The following is a 19,278-nucleotide window of genomic DNA, read 5'->3' as shown; positions in this document are numbered from 1 at the left end:
TCCTCTGTGAAAGTTGTACGTAATGACTGGCAGCATACACGCGTGTCTTGAGACGTTGTTTTAGTGCGGAAGTTGTACTGTAGGTAGCGCCATGGGCACAGTGAGGATCAAAGTCGAAGCATTCAAGTCGCTGACGGTAGGTATGCAGGGAGGACCAAGTTTGAACTAAAAAGCTCACATGATCCACGCCATACAAAAAGACTGGTGCGTCAATGGTAGAGTGACGAGGTTGTGCAATGCAGTTATGAACTGGTGTCACCCCGTTGCTGAATAAAGTGAGCCGTGGAATCGCGAATTTCACTATGTCGTTTATTCAACAACTTTTTATCGGAAAATGGTGTTACTTATGAAATTAATAAGAAATTGTGACTCGGAAGTTATCTATAAGTATATAATTATGTCTTGTACAGCGGACCTTGGTTATTAATAATAGAGTATATCTGAATTGGCGTTTCACTCATCCATGCAGGGAGCGTTTAACTCGCGGCTCCAGCGCGGTTGAAGCCCACGCTTACGCAACATTTAGTACGATCGGCAGTAAAACTAGCATTGGCTAATATGTGTGTACTTTATTAGATAATTGAACGGTAAGAAAACTCGAGAAGATTCCGGTACTAAAATTACGTGGGCAAGAAAATCCGTACGCAGATTGTTTGATGCCGGAAACTCGATCGCGGCAGGTTTCATATTCCCTTGACGTTTCTGAACGCTGGGCACCCCAGGTTCAATGCAGTTTTGGGAACATAAACAGTTCTATTTGAACACAGCTGTGCCGCTCAAATTTAACACAGAATTTACTGAGGCGCCACTATCAGCGCAACGACTAAGAGTTGAGTCAGTGTTAAGTTGTGCTGAAAGTAGCTGTACTCGTTTTGTTCACGTTTCAAGAAGCGTTGTTCGTCATGTTTCTTTGGCACTCAATAAATGTTGTTCGTATGATGCTTTTTACAGTTTGGCGTCAGCTGCGGTATTACTTTTAAGATTTTGCCTGCGTTTGCTTCTCTGAGACGTTGTGTAGCTGCAAAGCCACAGCTGTTCACAGTCTACAGCTTGCAGAAAGCTTGGAGAGACGATGTTGTTGCAGGTAGGATGGTTTGTGTCGGGCGGGAAGTACTGAACGAGAACGGCATTTTCTGCTACCTCTAAAGTTCTCGTTTGCAAGCTGCATTTCAAAGCGTTTATTTCTGATCTTATCATGGATACGTGCGTCTGGTTGTATTGTTAGGATGACGTACGAATCAGAGACTGAAGTGCCCTCGCAATTCGAGCTCACCTGAAACAGCGACCTACAAAACAAGAAGGGAGCTTATTTAGTACCTAAGTGTTTTACGAAGATCAGTCGGTTCGCCTTTGCAGAGTGGGGGAGAGGAGGGTTGGAGGTCGCGTGGTATGCGTCGTAATGTGTACTACGTGGCCCTTGGCCTAAACCTTCTCTGCTTTTAATCCTTGCTCATATGCCGATGCAAACCAAGCGCATTCTACATGAACCCAACATTAACGAGTTGTGTCTGTTTGCTGAGCGCGTCGAGTCCACGTAAGCGCGGTCAGGTCGGGCCAATCTGGTTTCAAGGCGAGTACAGGTCAAGTCGTCTGCGTGGAAAAAGTTAAAGTACTTGACACACCGGCTAAAATACACGTAAACGCCATCGGGTCGGGCTGGGCTTACCCGCCATTCAACACGACGCACTGAAGTCAAGTTCATGTTAACGAGGCCTAGACATCTCAATACTTTTCTCTGTTAAGGCCTCTCCTTTTATTTGCTCGGCCGACAGATCAATAGTACTCAGTGAAGTCTTTCTGTGCGACCGTTAGCTGTCTCGCACTCTTCCTTTTTGTGTCATCGTTGCCTCTATCTTCGGGAACAGATGTCCGCGAAGCTTACTGACAAAACATACCAAGCACGGCCGCTAGCCTCACAGCTCAAACTTCCCTTATGACTTTCGATCTCAAGTATCACGAAAACTAACCTAGAGGATGTCATGCAGACACTGATAAGTGTGCAAGTAAGTATAAATGTACCAATCCTTGGTAGTAATACTCGAAAAGAAGGGCCATGTTGTACCGGAGAGGATGACAAACACAACTCAAAAAGGCTGGGAACGAAACGGAATAACTAAACGCTTGAAGGCGGCAGCTATTCCAATGCATCACAGAATCGAAGAGTGGTTTTGCTTATAACAAGCTTGAGTAGTACGGTCCTCTTGGACCTGCTCGTTGCCTCTGGATGGCGTTGCTACACTCGGAACACGAACACGCCTGTATGGAAGTCGAAAGGGGAGTAAACTGTCTTTTAGCACACAACCTTTTATAAATGGTATGCTATACAGGAAAGCTTATTCCCTTTTGCTGCTTTCTGTTTAGAGTGTATCGCTGCCTGTGCTTGAGTTTATTGGTAATCGCTTCTCCGGGGGCGCAGTATATCTGATTCATGATGTGCTCTTACGCGTACCCTGAAGCAAGATATCCCTGTCTCACGATCATCTCTCCCTCGATAAAGGGAGTAACGAAGGCTAATCTACCTTGGGCACGCGCGCGGAGGCTTCAAGTGCGCTGGAGCAGCCGTCATTCGGTCAAGTGGAGAGAGATAGGGGCCATCGAAGTCTATGGACACGCCGAACTGTGAGCGCGTGAGGCGGCGACGCGCGTCTGCTACCCTTTGGCACGCGTCGCTGGTCGAGCCAACGGCAGAGGAGAGACGACGACGACGACAACGACGCACAACTGTCAAAACGAGAGCGCGCTCTCGCGGGCGCTCAATTTCAAGATGCCTAAGTAGTAGTAGTAGTGGTAGTAGTAATGTCTTATAGCTTGTAACGACGGCGACGTCTCAACACAACACTGCGTCGCACTGCGCACAACACAACAAACTGCGCTAAATCTTCTTCGCCGAGGCTTGTAGCGTGTCTGGTTGCGGGGAACATGCCCTGTGTGAGGGTCTCCCCTTAGTGTCCTTGTTCTTAAGTCCAGATGCTGATTTCCAATCGAGATATGTGCATCACTTCTTTGCTTTTTTTCTTCTCTGTCTTTTTCTTCTTGTTGGTCTTTCGTTCTCTCTTCGACCAACGTGACTGTCGACGCTACAGACGTCGTGCGTACTGTCTCCCGTCCTCGTGTCCTGAGTCGTGGATTGGAGTAGTCCAGTCTTGAAGCTGCTTTGGCACAATTCAGCTCTGCAAGGTCAGCAACAAACATCTGCATCCATGATTGGCCCCACTAGGCCTGCTAGAACAGATACACCAGTTAAGCACCAGAACTTCACGTGAACCATACTTTTCAATGACGTTGCTTGCAAGATATTGCTGTCAGAGAACTAGTCATGAATGTGTACTTGCGACAATTAACTCTGTATGGCAAGTAACGCTTCGATGACTGAACCTGTCGCACTATTATCCAATCAGCGAGTTAAAGCATGCTCATCCTAGCAACAGCACATCAGTTAACTGCCATGTCAAGCATAGTTGAGCGTCACAGAGTGGTGTCTCAGCCTGGGTACATACGCCTAAGCATTCCTGCTGCATCATACATCGGCCACTCATCGATTAACATTCATTTAAAACGGCGGCATCTTTAACCAGCAAAACTAGAACTGGCGAAGTGTTTATGTATGCACAAACGCTGTTAGCTGATGCTGTTGAAACAAATAAATTAATACTGGAACAGCTTGCATGAAATGATTATCATATCAAATCAAAGCCCCGGCGAGAGAGGGCTAATGCTTACATGTTTAAGCTACCATCAAACTTTTATCCACCGGTCGATCGAGTACTCCATCGATGCCAGCCACCTGAAAAAAAAAAAGCGATAAATCGTAAGTTCAGCACCACTACATACCCTCGATGTTATGCCAACGGTGCGATCAAGGATCGCGAAGCACTTAATCTCGCGAAACACGTTCGTGTTTCGCCGATATGATTGAGAAGGATAGGTAGGGGAAATGCGAAAACTTCGGAATGAAGGCCTGTTTAAATTTAAACGAGAAATTTCTCGTTCCCTTCGAGCGCAAAAGAAAGCTAAGAAAAGTCAGAGGAGTACACGGCGGGAGCGCTTCTTGGTTTCGTATTGAAAAAGCAAGAGACCTCGTCTTAATCATTGTCGGTGCTCCTCAAGAAAGCAATTTATCACTGACCTCAGCTGGGCGTAGCGGCGTCTTATTTTTGGCTCGCTTCTTCAGGTGATTAGTTTCGCACTGATGAGAAATGAACGCGTTTTTTACGACGCGATCCGTGCTGAAAAACGTCAAGGTCTTGTTGGCTATAGCCCGCAGTCCTGTCTTCTCCTCGAGGCCTGAGCCAAGCGGCCTTACAAAAAAGCACTTTCTGGATCTAAGAAGCTCTTTTTTCTTTCATTTCCGAGTGCACAAATTATAAGAAAGAGAAGTGACGTTGTGTGGAACCATTGATGGTCGAAATGAGTATTTTGCATATATGCTATCGTGAAGCCGCACAGCTTTGGAGTACAAGTTTAATTCGGATAGGTGCCAAGAACATTATGAGGATAGGGTAGTTGAAAGAAAACAAAAGAGCGGCAAGAACCTTGCGGCTTCCTTCAATGGCGTTATGCACGTACTGGGAATCTTACTACGACGTGACCAGGATATAACCATGCTGCCCATAGACAGCCTGAACATCTGCCCTCACAGGTATATATGACGCCTTTTCGAACCACTGACCTCTCTGCGGTCGTAACTGGGGTACTGGGTAACCAAGCTGAGGAGCTCTACAGATGCTAAGAATATTTAGAGATCTCCTCCTCCTCCTTCTCCCAGTTCTTTTCCTGAAGCTTGGAAAGTTTTCACGTGTAACCGCTAGACTGCGCCGTCATCAAACACGCCAGGGAAGAGTCCTACGCGGCGTACTGCCCTCATAAAATCTACTTAAGCAACCTATAAACTGTCCGCAGAATGCATATGGATTGTCTGAATATAACTCCGCAAGGGGTTCGCAAAAGAAGCGAAAAGTAAGGTCGTCTTTCTCTACGCCTTCTAGTATATCACGTCATCATGACTGAATATTGCGGCTTTCTTTGAAAAGGTTGGGCGCGGAAGGGAGAACTCGCAAGGTAGAAGTGGGAGTCGGGTCACCATGAGTAGTGCCGCTGGCCTCTGTATCCCTCGGTAAGCGGAGCGGTGCAGCCTGAGTTGGAACTCGCCGGAAAACGAAATATTGAATTATGTAATGCCCCCCTTATGTAATGCCCTAAGCCAAGGGCCCTTAAGGGTAAATAAATGATGATGATGATGAATTCTCAAGGAGAAAAAAAGCAACTAACCTAATCTAGACAATTTAGTTTAATTCTGCTCCTCATAAAGCCAGCTGAGGAAAATATTGTTGCGAAAGCAACACTACGCGAGTCGCCGAGCCATTTCGCGGAGCTGAGGAAAGGCCATACTGCGCATGCGCGAGGAGCAGTGACGTCATACAGCGCACAACTGGCGCTCCGCCGCCGTCGGTGCGCGGGTGACTCAAAGGTACCACCGCCGCGCTAGCGTGCCGGGGCCGCCGCCGCCGCTGCCGTGCGCTCTCCGTCGCCTCTCTCTCTCTCCTCGTTGCTTCCGCAATCCTCCAGGTTTAACCAGAGCTAAACCACTACCAGTGACAATTTTCCTTCGAGATTACATTTATCTTGATTGATGATAAGGTATGCGGCACAGGGCCCCCTTGAATAATCGGGCGACGCAGTGTCGCAGAATGCTCACCTTTTCTTCTCGGTTTCGGTGTCGGCCAGAAATCGCAGGTGCCGCATCAGAGGCTCGGGGGGTATCGCTTCGAAAGTGTTCTTCTTGCCGGTCATGGAGCAGCTTTGCACGCGATACCCGTGGAGAAGAAATGCGCCTGCAAGGGAAAAGAAAACGCGCTACGCTCAAACGGCAAGCTTCTTAGTACTGGCACGCATCAGAGTGGTGGGTGAATTTAGGGCTCTGTTAGTATGCCCAGTGCTCCTAACAATGGACAAAGTTTTAGGTCCCTTAGCCTGCCTTAGGCAACAGAGACTTGCAATGAACTTTCTATTTACATATTTAAAAGACATTGGACATCTCGATAAGCTTTAAATTCACTTGCTCGTTACCTTCATGCATTCTTCATGCAGTGAACTTCGTCAGCCCATTTGTCGGACTATGCACTCCAACATACCATAGGTTACATCAATACTCGCCATTGCATCCTTAGTAACCTTTTCATGGCCGCATTTTATCTTCGTTTTTTTTTTTACCTCTTCCACACTGCTCTCCTTCTGTCTTTATCTCCCAAATTCCCCTCCCTACGCAGAGTAGCATGCCAGCGATTTTTTAGCGCCGGCTAAATTCTCTGTATTTCATTAAAGAGTCTCTCTCTCTCATCACTTAGCCGAGTGACTTTCTCATTTTCCACTCAATGGATTGAATGACATGAACGGGGACCTTAATGGCTGTAGAATTCAGTGATTTCCTGAGCGGGTTTTACGAGTGGATCGGGGATGATTCGTTTGCTGCGTGCAGGACTATTGTTCGGTTGTTCGGTCGCTCACCCATTACTCGTTTTCCGGTTACCTTCTTTCTAACTCAGTCGGCTTTTCTCACACGTTCACTGACACTTCTAAAATGCCTGACTAGGACTTTCTTCCCACTTCGCTCGTTCGCGCACGAGCAAAACCACTTACTCAGTACCAATCGCCCTTTCCTTTGATCATTAATCTCTCTCACGTGTGTACATGCACATACACGCATACGTGCGTGCGTGATTTCTGGGTCATAGCATAGTTTCTCTCTCTCTCTATCTCTCTCTTTCTCTGGGAGAAAGAGAGAGATAGAGACACACACTCATACACACGCACACACGTGCACGCGCACACGCACACACGCGCACACACACACACACACACACACACACACACACACACACACACACACACACACACACACACACACACACACACACACACACACACACACACACACACACACACACACACACACACACACACACACACACACACACACGCACGCACACGCACGTACGCGCACACACATACACACACACATGCACGCGCACGCACGCACGTACGCGCACGCACACACACGCTGCACACGGCGCGCATGCACCCACACTTACACACAAATGCACGCACGCACACTGTTACTGGTGCCATTAAGGGCATTGCTGAATCGCGAATTTGCATAGAAAAGGAAAGCTGTGTGCCCAAGTTGACATTCGCCTCTGGTGATTGAAAGCGTAAAGCTGAACCAAGCAGCACATATGCTGCCGTCCCCCCGGACGGGACTGAATTCCCTTCTCTGCCCAGGGTTGACGACATCCGGTTCCCATATCTCACTCACCGACGGCGACTGGTGCGTTCCGGTCCTTGTAGAAGTAGAGGCAGGCATCCTTGAGCACGAGGAACCTCTTCCTCCACGATTTCCACTGCTGGCTGAGCTTGCATAGGTAGCCCTGACAGTCGGGGTCCACCAGGGAGCCGCACGGGGCGTGCATGTTGCTCACCACCGTGTCCATGTACGAAGCACCCTGCACACGCCCCGCTCCATCAAGCCCCTACGCTTCTTTCACGGAGGGATTGTCTGTTTGTTTAGATGGAATAGGGTACAAGCCATATGGGGCATTCTGTAGTGTGTTGAGGGGAGTCAAAATAAACTCAGAACAATAGAAAACTATTAGTTACGCAAACAACAAGAAAATATATAATGCGGGAGACAATAATACTCAAAACGTGAGAATAGATAACAATAGAATACTTTAAATAGATGAAACTGCTAAACTAGCCGCCGCGGTGGCTCAGTGGTTATGGTGCTCGGCTGCTGACCCGAAAGACGCGGGTTCGATCCCGGCTGCGGCGGTTGAATTTCTTTGGAGGAGAAATTCCAGAGGCCCGTGTACTGCGCGATGTCAGTGCACGTTAAAGAACCCCAGGTGGTCGAAATTTCCGGAGCCTTTCACTACGGCGTCTCTCATAGCGTTAGTCGCTTTGGGACGTTAAACCCCATAAACCAAACCAAACCAACCAAACCGAAACTGCTAAACTAAATAAATGATTATAGACTGCTTCAACTGGACAGCCACACTTTTACGCAGCATCTGAAGGAGTTAACATTAAAACCGACTCATAGTAAACTCTGTGCTTGTTCTACTTGCCGACGGGTTCCTTTCACTGAACTAAGAAAAATCGTTTTTATTTTTTTGGTGTTTATGTCGTCGGCCAAGTGGCAAGGACATTACAACACGAGTGGCCCGATATCTCGTTGTTTTAAATCACCCTCGCTTCTTTTGACTACTCAAATGATCACCCTTGATCAAATGACCTCAAATGATCCTCAAATGAACACTGTTTCGTGTTATTTTTCTTATTTGTTTCATGACATGTTTCTTTTGTTATTTATGGTTGTTTCCGGCTTCAGTGACGCTTACCGCCATTGCCCACACATTTACCGAGTATTGGCGTCACCTCCCAAATCATCAACAACACGGCACCAATATGCACTGTGGCCAGTCAGTCCATTGTCACCATCGCTATAACGGTCGTCGTCGTCATTATCATCATCATCAATAAACGCCATCCCGCACCAGCCACTGTCATCTTATCCCGGAAAATGTACATATTTCGTCTCTCCACCAGTCTTTTAGCCGTCCTTTGCTACAACGTGACCAGTAATCAGAGTTACTTCATGCTTCGTCGGTCTCATGTCAGGAGACTGAAAGCTAGCAGGAGTTCGGGTGGGGATTCTCGCTAGAACAGATATCGATACGAGAAAGAGTATGACCTCTAATACTTTTACTAAAATGCTGTGGCTACAAAACGGTCAAGGATAAAATCTGTGACCAAAGCATAAAAAAATTACCATTATGTGAGAAAATGAATTATAGGATGGTATGTGTACGGACAAGAATTCAGTTTTTCAACTGCCGAAGCAATGTTTTTTTTAGCACAGTGAGCGGCTTCAGATAATAAATTAGAGGCTACAAAACTAAGCTAAATTCAGTACTTCGAAGAACTAAAAAAAAAAGCACGCGTATTCTCGGAAATTGCTCTTTTTCTGCGGATTATATTCTGAAATTCTTTTACACGTGGCCCCTAACGAGAGTACCTACCTTCATTTGGCGGAGTGTTTTCAAGATCTAATCGATCTGATGTGAGAGACGGCAAAGAAGAAACTCGGTAATTTTTGTAATGAACGCGGAACACCTCCCCGTTTAATTAGAACACTAAACGTAACTGCTACATAGATATACTGTCTTAAGTTTGTTTTGAAACAGTTCATTCAGGGAAATGATAACAACTTACAATTTCTGCTTTCAAGCGTCGTACCGTCGCATGGAGCGAGTTTTCATTTCTCGACAGGTGAGACATGGCCAGCGAGTAATCGTCCTCTTCCTAAGCTATCCTATAACTCACCCTTGATGCGATGCAGGCGACTTGGTTCAAGGCACTGATCCATCTGCGGAATGAAAAAAGATGGCATAGTGATTTTTTTTTGTATATTTCACTTCAGACAAGGGCAAAAGAAAAGAGATTTGCTAAAAATATTCAAAGATGAAGGATATACTGTATAAACTCTCCTAAGAGTCGCGCTCGTGTATGGGCGTCTTGCCCTAGCTTGGGAGCCATGCATTAGAAAAAAAGAAAAATCCACAAAAAGGAGCTGCGTTTCGTGTGTGTATAAGTTTCTTTGCGGGGCACGCTTCAGGGGGAGTGGTGTATACGGAGTAATGTATGGAAGTGTGGATCATGCTAAACAAGGACAGTATCGGATTGTACAACAATAACTGATGGGCACGTTGGTCAGACATGATTTCTTGTGAAACAGCGCAACGGCACAAGGCCAGCGGACAAGAAAGGACGATACACAGCGCTGACTAACAACAGAATGTTTATTCAGTAAGCCATGCTTATAAAGGCGCCAACGACACTGAAAAACAGAAAAAAAAGAAAAAAGGAAAAAACAACAGAAAAAAAGAAAAAAGAAAAATACAGAGAACCATGACAGATATCCCTCCGACCAGGCACGTATTTGATAACACAAGGCTAACACGTGTGCAAAAATTCATGTTCTTTCTGCAAGATAGCTACAGAAGGGGTGCTTACACACCTCTGACCCAGCTTCAAGATCTCAGACGCTTCGATAACTTCTCTAGTCAGCTGATCTTTATGTCAGCTGATCTTTTGTCATACAGAGGCTGGCACGAACAATCACGACAGTGAACACCGATGCGGCGGGCAGCATTCTTGACATCATTTTTGTTGTCCCTCAGCCTATCGTTCAAACAACGACCAGTTTGTCCAACATAGGAACCACCACAACTAAAAGGGATCGAATAAACCAGATTCTGTACGCACTTCACAAATTTAACCTCATGCTTTTTTGTGCTTTTTTGTGTTTTTCAGTGTCGCTGGCGCCTTTATAAGCATGGCTTACTGAATAAACATTCTGTTGTTAGTCAGCGCTGTGTATCGTCCTTTCTTGTCCTCTGGCCTTGTGCCGTTGCGCTGTTTGACAAGCGTATCGGATTGGGCAGCCATTGCGCGGTTTATAGATGGTTGGGGAGCTATTAACAATGCTTTGGGTCGCAGGTGTTCAGATATACTTTTAGGAGAAGTAAGTTTTTGAGGGAATAAGACGGTTTCTTCGTGGTTTTCTTTCTACCGAAAAAGACTAAAAGGAACCGAGAGGATGAAAGGGTGATTAAAAGAAAAGGGAGAAAACTACAGCCTAGATTCTAAAGTGAGGAAATATAACAATGATGGGCAAGATTAGAGGGAATGTGTGGTTAGCAACTGTCAACGAGCACGAAAAGGAAATATAACAATGATGGGCAAGATTAGAGGGAATGTGTGGTTAGCAACTGTCAACGAGCACGAAAAGAACAAAGAAAAGCATTACGATGCCGGTTCCTGAATACATTATTTTCTCTTTCCACCCCAGAAAACCGGAAGGAACCGCAAGAAGAGGAAAAGAAAACGGAAGCAGCAAAACCGGAAGTAGGAAGCACGAAAAACACAGGCAATGAAGGGCACGCCGTTAACAGTTAATGAAGATGAACAGAACGGCAAAGGGGCAATGCGATTCGTGCTGGGACGAGATGACACCGTTTCGAGTGTCAGCCTAGCGAAGAGGGTAAGAGGAGACTGGGGATGAGGGATTGAGGCAGCACGTGCCTTCCGGCAGCCTCTTCGTCGTCGGCCGCGAAGTAGATGGCGTTGGATGTGGTCCCCGGCGATTTGACGACCTTGAATGCGTGCTCAGCCCCGGCCTCGACGACGCGGCTCACCGACACGGCCTCCAGCATCACGGCGCCAACCAGCTCGCAGGCCTGAGCGCCATGCACGGAGAAGAACAGGTCACGCAGTGCGTGAGGCTTTTACTGACCTCTAGGTGATAGTGAAAGTTATTGACCCACAGTGGTCTATGTACACACCGCCTTTCTGTCAAGCAACGCGAAGCTGGATATCTACACGTGTAGGAATTTTTCTTTCTCTCTATTTCTTTACTAATGCTCCTCACCCCAAACGATCTACGCGAGCTGTTGCCCGGGATCGAGCCTCGGATTTCTAGACCATTAGCCTAGCCCACAAATGAGCTCGTTAGTGACCACTAAGAAAGCCGGCCTATTAAACAGCAGAAATTGCCGTGCTGGAAGTGGAAGGAAGATGGGGGTGAGTTTGGGCGAAACAGAGGAAGATAAACGAAACAAGGAGTGCTAAAGCAGCAAGCAAACCAACACAAGTACGCAAATGAAGCTTTTATTCATACCTATAAACTAAACGACTGCTTTCGTGAGTGCGCGGGTCATAAAAAAATATTTTAGCACCGCTTATCAACCGGATGAGCCCATTGAGGCAAAGAAAGGATGCTGTGGCTTAGCTGAATGTTTCCGACATATTTTGGGAGCCACATAAATATTCGCCCTCCCACTTCCTTTATCCACAAAACTCTCCCTTCACTTGCATTGCTGTTTCTCCTCTATGGCGATTTCTTGGCTCTAAATATTTTAGTAAACACCACAAGTTTGTGAGATTGTGGCAATTACAAACTAAAAAGAAAGGAATTGGCATGACCGCAGTGAGTAGGTGATGAACTGTGAATAAGACTTTCTCTACAGGCTGACGTTGTCACAACCGCGAAGTTTTATGTAGTTTGCGCTTTACCTTGTCGGTAAGTGCTTGACACTAGCGGCTTTGCCTTTTACGTAAAGAGACATGCCTCACAGCGCACCAGGGCAGCATTTTTTATTTAAAAAAAAACCGGGAAATTACCACAAATGCGCCAGATATCAATTACGAAAATAATTGCTTTCCATCACTAAAAGTAAATTCAAATACTGTTAGCCTAAAATGAAACGCGAACAAAACATTTGAACTTGACACAGCTACCCGAGATTTTGTTTGAAAAGGACTGAATAGTAACACACCTAATTTTCACTTTGATGTCGCGAAGACCTCTGCGTGAAAACATTGATCTGCCTCGCCTGTATTTTTTCTCTAACAACTTTTTCATGTTCTTGCGCTGGCGTAACAGTTCGCCTGTTCGCGTTTCAGTTGACGCTAATGGTGCAATAAAGCTGGCATGGTCGACTGGTTCGGTGAACATACCGTTTTAGTTTTGTCTTGTTTCTGTGAATTCCTCGACTATTCGTAAACTATTAGAGCATCTCTTGGTTTGTATCCGTAATTTGGAGACAAATTATGCATTCGCGTTCTTACTCAGAGCGTTTGATGGCGTTTTGCGTCTATGGGCAAGTTAGTATAATTTTGCTCTAATTTTCCCGGTACTAGTACAAGTCAAAATTTTCTATTTTTTTTTGTAATTTAAGTGGCGAGCTACTAAGTTTTTTTTCCCCGTTCGTATTGTTCTTTTCCCTTTCGTCATCTCATCTTCCATACTAAAACGCGAAGCAATCGTGTGCATCTGCCTGTAAAGAGTGCTTTGTTGCGTATATATCATTGCTGCGGAGAAGCTCTATTACAGTGCGAATGATATGTTTTTTTTTTTAAGCGTGTAAATAAGGATAACAATATTCCAGGTTAAGGAGCAGCAGGATAGGCTGCCCAATTTAAGTGCTTCTGTCTGCACTCTCCAGCATTTTCGAAGCGAAAATTTCACCTCCTGGCCGCATAAATTCTAGGGTGTCGCGGTGTGTTTCAGTTAAGCGTCTCTGCAATAAATCTTAATAAGGCGTGGGTTCGGGCTTTATAATAATTCATGCTTGTCACAAATCGCACAGCAAACACAACGGCGACTGCAGACAAGTGACAAGCGCTGTCGTCTGCACTTGTCATCGTATTTTCTGCGCGTTTTGTGTTTGCACTAAATAGTCGCCCCGTCAAACCCCCCTTTGAAAGCAGAAAGCGAAATCTAAAATAGCTGTATTTCAAGGAGTAGCACGGTGTTGTGCCTGAACCCTCATTCCGCTGGCCTGTCTGGGAACCAGAGCCGTGCGCCCGCCGTCGCGCAAAGCAAGCCCGGACTCGCCGCCATGGCATGGCTTACAACGAGTCATCCTGGCTCACCGGCGCAGACCCTTCTTCTTCCTCCTCCTCATTATCGTCGGATCGAGCCAATCCGAACGTGTCCTGTGGCGTGACCTTATTTAAGCAGAGGAACGCCGGGCTACCGCAACGGTCACCGGCAGCTATAAGAAGTAAGCCGCGCTGTGACGAATCGTGGCTACGGCCGATTATCTGTTTTTTATGCGAAGCATACTAGCCGCACAACCGAGCTCTTCCTTGCTGCGCAGCGCGCGGCCGCGTAGCTACCATTTGACCTACATCGGCGCATCACGTGATATGACGTCATAACAGCTGCGAAAGCTGGGGCTCAACTCGTGCGCTCGCTTGCGGACGCGCAGCCTCCACCGGCGGCCTAACTCCCGCTCCTTCCGCTAGGGGCGCTGACGTCACAACAGCTGTGAAAGCTGGGGCTCAACTCGCGCGCTCGCTTGCGGACGCGCAGCCTCCGCCGGCGGTATGCTTCGCATCCTAGGCTTAACCATAAGCTAAGCCAGGCCATTTTTTCAGCCAGCGTCCGCTCTGGCGGACGCGGTTGTTGCTGCGACACGCGTCTTTTCTTTCTTTCGCTCTTTCCTCTTATCTTTTAACTCTCCTCTATCTGCACGTGGCAGCGGTGGTGGCTCGGCTGGAGCCAGTTGGCAGGCCGTGCAATTTCCTTTTTCATTCTTCTCTCAGTCGCAACAACAACAACGACGCGCAGCAGCAGACGGGCAGCAGACGCGCCATCGTGCCAGAGAGGCGTTCTCCGCAGGGCCTAGTCCTAGCCCGTTGTGCTCACGGCTCTTGTACATATCTTGTAAAAAGCCTTGTAAATACTGTATATAAACGTCCGTTCACTCACCGTCGCATGGACCGTTCTTCGCTCAGCTCTGCTCAACAGAGGCAGCAGGCTGAGACGCTCAAGTCACAACAGTGGTGGCAGCGGTGTTGTGCCGCGTCTCAAAGTCACAACAGTGGTGGCAGCGGTGGGATTGGTCACGAGGGAGGGCAGTGGACAAAGAAAGAAAGAAAGGAGGAGGAGGCGGTTCTTACGCGCTCGTTCTTGTACCAGTAGAGGCGGTTGTCGGGTTTGAGCACGAACCAGCGTCGGCACCAGCGCTTGGTGCGGCCCCCGCAGCTGAGGCGCTGCAGGTAGCCCCACATGATGGGCGGGTGCTCCTTCACCTTGGGCGTCAGCACGTGGCACGTGCGCGCCAGCTCCATCACCAGCACCTCCGTGCCTGCGCGCGGGTCGTGTGAGTTGTACTGCCCGAGGGGGCTGGCCGCAGGGTGGGTGCACATTCTAAACATTAATACACCTATATGGGAGTAAAAAAGGGAGTAATTTGCCTTCTAGTGTACTCCATTTCATAAAAGGGTGTACGCTAGAGAACAGCTTACTACATTTTTACTACTTTCTGCTTAGAGTGCACAGTGAGTTACGAGACCACGGTTCACAGGAAAAGCGAGTCAGACTCACCCATTATGCGGACTTCTACCTCTCTCCCCCTTTTCACTCTCGTCATCTCTTCTCCCACGATGCGGTTAAGGTGTGCATTTGTAGTGAGAAAGCTCTCGCGCCTATCCACTCTTCATAACTTCTTTCCCCTCGTCTTCCGAGCGCATGCTTCTAACATACCTGTGCGCGCAACGCGGCGCCCCCCAACGCGGCAACGGCCCCCCTTTTACCCTACCTTTATGCACGAGCTAGCTGCCCCTGAACCTCCGCGTTGCGCGGAGGTTCAAGGGTAGCTAGCTAGCAAGGGTAGCAAGGGTAGCTAGCTAGCCACCATAATTTTTTCGAAAAGGTGCGATTCGTGTCCAGTTGCGGCTGGACCGAAACTTCTTTTCTGGAGTAGCATGCAGTTTGCATAATAAAAAAAATGAATTAATTCGATTTAGTTTTATTCTGTCTGCGCGAATTCTTTTGAACAGAATCTCTTTAGGTGCAGGTGTTTCATATCACATCAATTTAAGCATCAAAGCTTACATTTATACGCAAAGAAGATTTGCGAAATTGGCACAATGTGAAGTTGCCTTTTTAACCGGTAGTGACTGGCCAATAATGGTGCAGTACTAGAGTAATGAGTACTCCAAACAGAGGAGGCATACTCCAAAACCGTGCGGATAAATGTCTTGTATGCATTTAACTCCAAATTTTTTGGTGCATGCTGTAATTTTTTTCTCAAATACCATAGTTTTCGATAGGCTTTAGAGCAGACCTCCTCTACATGGATGCGCCAGAACAGATCGTCCTGAATAATTACTCCTAAATACTTAAAGCTACGTGCATTGGACAAGGAGTTTTCACCAATTTTGTAATCAAAGGAAAGCTTGGTTTTCTTTCTTGTGATATGAGCAAACGTCGACTTAGAGTAATTAATTTCCATTCCCTATTTTACGCACCAGTCATATAAACATTGCAGGCATCGGTTGATTTTAATTTGATCAGTTGAATCGGTCCCTCTAGAGTAAATTAGGCAATCGTCAGCAAAAAGTTTGATTTTTACAGGTGATTCAACAACACTAGGAATGTCATTTATATAGACCAAAAACAATAACGGCCCCGATACTGACCCTTGTGGAACCCCAGACAGAACTTCCAGTGAACTACACATGTGGTTTCCAATGCGGACGGACTGTACACGGTCACTCAGGTAAGCTGCAATCCAGTTCACAATATCTGAATCAATACCTGCATTCCGAAGTTTAAACCGCAGTTTACTATGCGGAACCTTATCAAATGCCTTGACAAAGTCTATGCAGATGACGTCAGTTTGTTCGCGGGCATCTAAAGCTGCACAGAAATCGTGAATCGTTTCAATGAGTTGTGAAACAGTGGATAAACCACTTCGGAATCCATGTTGTGACGAACAGAAGAAGTTATTCGCCTCGAGAAAGAGAATGATGTGCTTTGCTATAGCGTGTTCAATAACCTTGCAAGTCACCGAAGTGAGCGATATTGGACGATAGTTGGTAACTTGACTTCGACTGCCAGATTTGAAAACAGGAATCACAACAGCGCTGCGCCAGTCTTGAGGTAGTGAACAGGTTGCCAAGGACTTTCGAAAGATTATTGTTAGGTAAAATGATACCCATTCAGCATATCGTTGCAAGAATTCACTACGGATCCCGTCTGGTCCGCTTGCTTTTTTCGTATCAAGCGCAAGAAGTTGCTGGAATATGCCCGGTTGGTTGATGTCTAGAGGGCCCATTGCGCAAGCGCCAAAATCATCAGACTGATGGTTTCCATGATCTGTTGTTTTTTTTCGTGAATACTGACTGGAAGAACACATTGAAACAGTCTTCTATCTGCGTCTTTTCTGGGATCATTTCAGATCCATTTTTTGTCTGGTCTATTTCTTCCTTTTTATCGCTGAAGTGCCTCCAGAATTTTTGCGGCGATGACTTGAGGAAGCCCGGGAGCGTTTCGCTAAAATAATTTTTCTTGGATTCCTCTAAAGATTTTTTCAGTTCAGCACGCAAAATAGACCCTTCGGCTGAGTTTTGTTTCTTTTTGCGTAACCGTTTTATTCTGCGTTTCTTATGGATAATTTCTCGAGTTACTCAAGGGCTGTGTTGCCTCGTCTTTTTCATGCGGGTGTGTTAGCCGTGTGTGTTAGCCTGATTGGCTCATGGCTTTGCTTTTCTGGGTCGTCGGCGCGTCTGGCGACGATATTAGACTCAGGTCAAGCTCTGATCGAGGTTAACCTGACCTGATCTGTTCGAGCTGCACACTGAAGTTGATGAAGACGACGATATGTAGTGCACAGCGCGATAGTGTGTTGCAGTTTAACACAATATTTATAATTATTTCTGCACCCTTAAGGTCAGGGACGCCACAATATTCTTGGCTGAATTTGACCCAGTGAAGTTGTCATTTCGCGCTAAAATCAAATGGTGATTCACCCCTGGTTGTGCAGATGATCAGAGCTAGCTGGCCCACATTATCTTTTGTTAATGTCCTATAGCTGTGAATGAATGCTGCTGCCACGGATGAGTGCGTGATGATTGTGTTTCATTACAGGTGGGTTGAAACGAGTGCTTGATGGTGTGAAAAGTGTGTTAGAACAGACTTGAGCATCTTGTCGTGCAGGGTGTTTGCGGGCAACGCCCCGAGAGTGTTCGTCTTTTACCCTGTCATAACTGCGCCATGCAGTCATCTCAGGTTTTAACCTTGAGTGTTTCTCGAGCTCATTGCTAGAGGACAGCCGTTCTTGCTCCCATATAGGCGTATTCCTGTTTAGAGTGTACAACCGCGCGCCCCATCTGATAACAGTCAGTGCGAGGCGCGTGGCATGTGCTATGCGCACGGGATGGTCAGTGATCGCGGACGCTTTTCGACTACGACGATGACCACTCACGTGCTGGCCGGAAACCACCAAGGCAAACAGCTCACCGCATAAATTATACTCCGTTTCATACATAGCAGGCAACGCTGCGGAGGTTGCTGAAGTAGCGCGTCCGCGAAACTATGTTACTCCGCCACGTATCATTCGTTCTCCTCGAAACTCTGGTCATTGTTTGGACGAATAGAAACAGCGGTATAAGACGATGTAGTAGCTTTGAAAATCACGGTCGGAGCTTTGAGGCGCTCAGTGTTCGGGCTCTCTGGCCATAGTTTCCACAGTGTGAGCTACTTTTTGGGCGCGGATTTAGTAGAAGCGATTCGCCTTACCAACCGTGTATCATACCGCCACGTGCGAAATCTCGACGAGTCGCAGGACGAAAATGTGGCATGAGGTAAAAGGTAAGTCCAGGAGGTGCCAGTCACGGCACTTGAGATTTGTCGCTACGAAATATGTTTGTGTTTGCTTTGGTTTTATGGCGAACTACTTTTTGCGTGCAGACTTAGCCTGCGCGAACAGGCGCACTAGCTTTGTCAGCGTTGCCTGCTATGTATGAAACAGAGTTTACGTTGAAAAATAGATTGGTACTCAGGAATCTACACTGTATAGAAAATTTTCAGTCAAGGAAGGCACTGCGCGAACCGTTGTCGTTCGCGACTGATATTCTCCTACACTGTGCATAAGCAAACCAGACTTCCTTGCTGTATCAAAAAAAAAAAAAAAGCTCCAAGCGATTTTAGCCTGAGGGACAGAAGCATTTCTCGGTGGCCTTTACCTGCGTGGGCTATCCGAACTACCTCCGAGTGAGAGGCCTCCAGCACGCTGATACCGTTTATGGTGATGATGATGTCTCCTACCTCCAGGCCACATGTCTCGGCTGGAGTTCCTGCGAGGAAAAACGGTAAATATGCAGGTTAAGCACACGAGGCTGCGGATACTGCGTCGCGCACTAGGCCTATTTCAGAGTGACTTTACTACTCTTTCGGAAGCCGCCGCGGTGGCTCAGTGGTTATGGTGCTCGGCTGCTGACCCAAAAGACGCGGGTTCGATCCTGGCCACGGCGGTCGAATTTAGATGGAGGCGAAATTCTAGGGGCCCGTGTACTGTGCGATGCCAGTGCACGTTAAGGAACCCCAGGTGGCCGAAACTTCAGGGGCCCTTCACTACGGCATCGCTCGAAGCCTCAGTCGCTTTGGGACGTCAAACTCCATAAACCATAAACCAACCACTCTTTCGGCAGGCTCGCAGGGGACCTCTCTTTTCGCCTGAACACAGCGAACCCCTTCTGTTCCCTTTCTGGACACCTGTAATCTGCCACACTTGAAAACTGTAGTGTTCGAGAAGCTTCGACTGCTTTTGTGTGACCAGTAGTACTCAAGCGTAAGAACAATCCGCAGTTAAACGGTGCGATTGACTGCGCTGACCAATCAAGATGACCAAGCGCATAATAATGCTT

At 47.0% G+C, this 19,278-nt stretch overlaps 1 protein-coding gene across 2 annotated transcripts in view; it reads right to left on the bottom strand.

Annotated features, from left to right (window-relative positions):
• Nucleotides 1-295: 295 nt before the first annotated feature.
• The window catches only part of LOC149359963 (uncharacterized), a 262,381-nt gene continuing 243,398 nt past the window's right edge, over nt 296-19,278 (bottom strand). Inside the window, exons 7-14 of one of the 2 annotated variants that reach the window (XM_089572064.1) lie at nt 18,598-18,708; nt 14,527-14,714; nt 11,143-11,297; nt 9,382-9,424; nt 7,313-7,499; nt 5,696-5,831; nt 3,721-3,784; nt 296-3,219 (exon numbers count right to left, since the gene is read on the bottom strand). In XM_089572064.1, coding sequence (XP_089428190.1) covers nt 3,736-3,784; nt 5,696-5,831; nt 7,313-7,499; nt 9,382-9,424; nt 11,143-11,297; nt 14,527-14,714; nt 18,598-18,708 — 869 coding nt within the window. In that variant the 3' untranslated portion in view covers nt 296-3,219; nt 3,721-3,735. The remainder of the gene's footprint in view (nt 3,220-3,720; nt 3,785-5,695; nt 5,832-7,312; nt 7,500-9,381; nt 9,425-11,142; nt 11,298-14,526; nt 14,715-18,597; nt 18,709-19,278) is intronic. The other variant, XM_089572063.1, reaches the window with a different exon arrangement.

Source organism: Amblyomma mixtum, chromosome 2, assembly GCF_055824585.1.
Source record: "Amblyomma mixtum isolate Tamu chromosome 2, ASM5582458v1, whole genome shotgun sequence".
Taxonomy (NCBI): Eukaryota; Metazoa; Arthropoda; class Arachnida; order Ixodida; family Ixodidae; genus Amblyomma; species Amblyomma mixtum.
The sequence above is the reverse complement of the archived record's forward strand: the minus strand, read 5'-3'. Positions and strand labels throughout refer to the sequence as shown.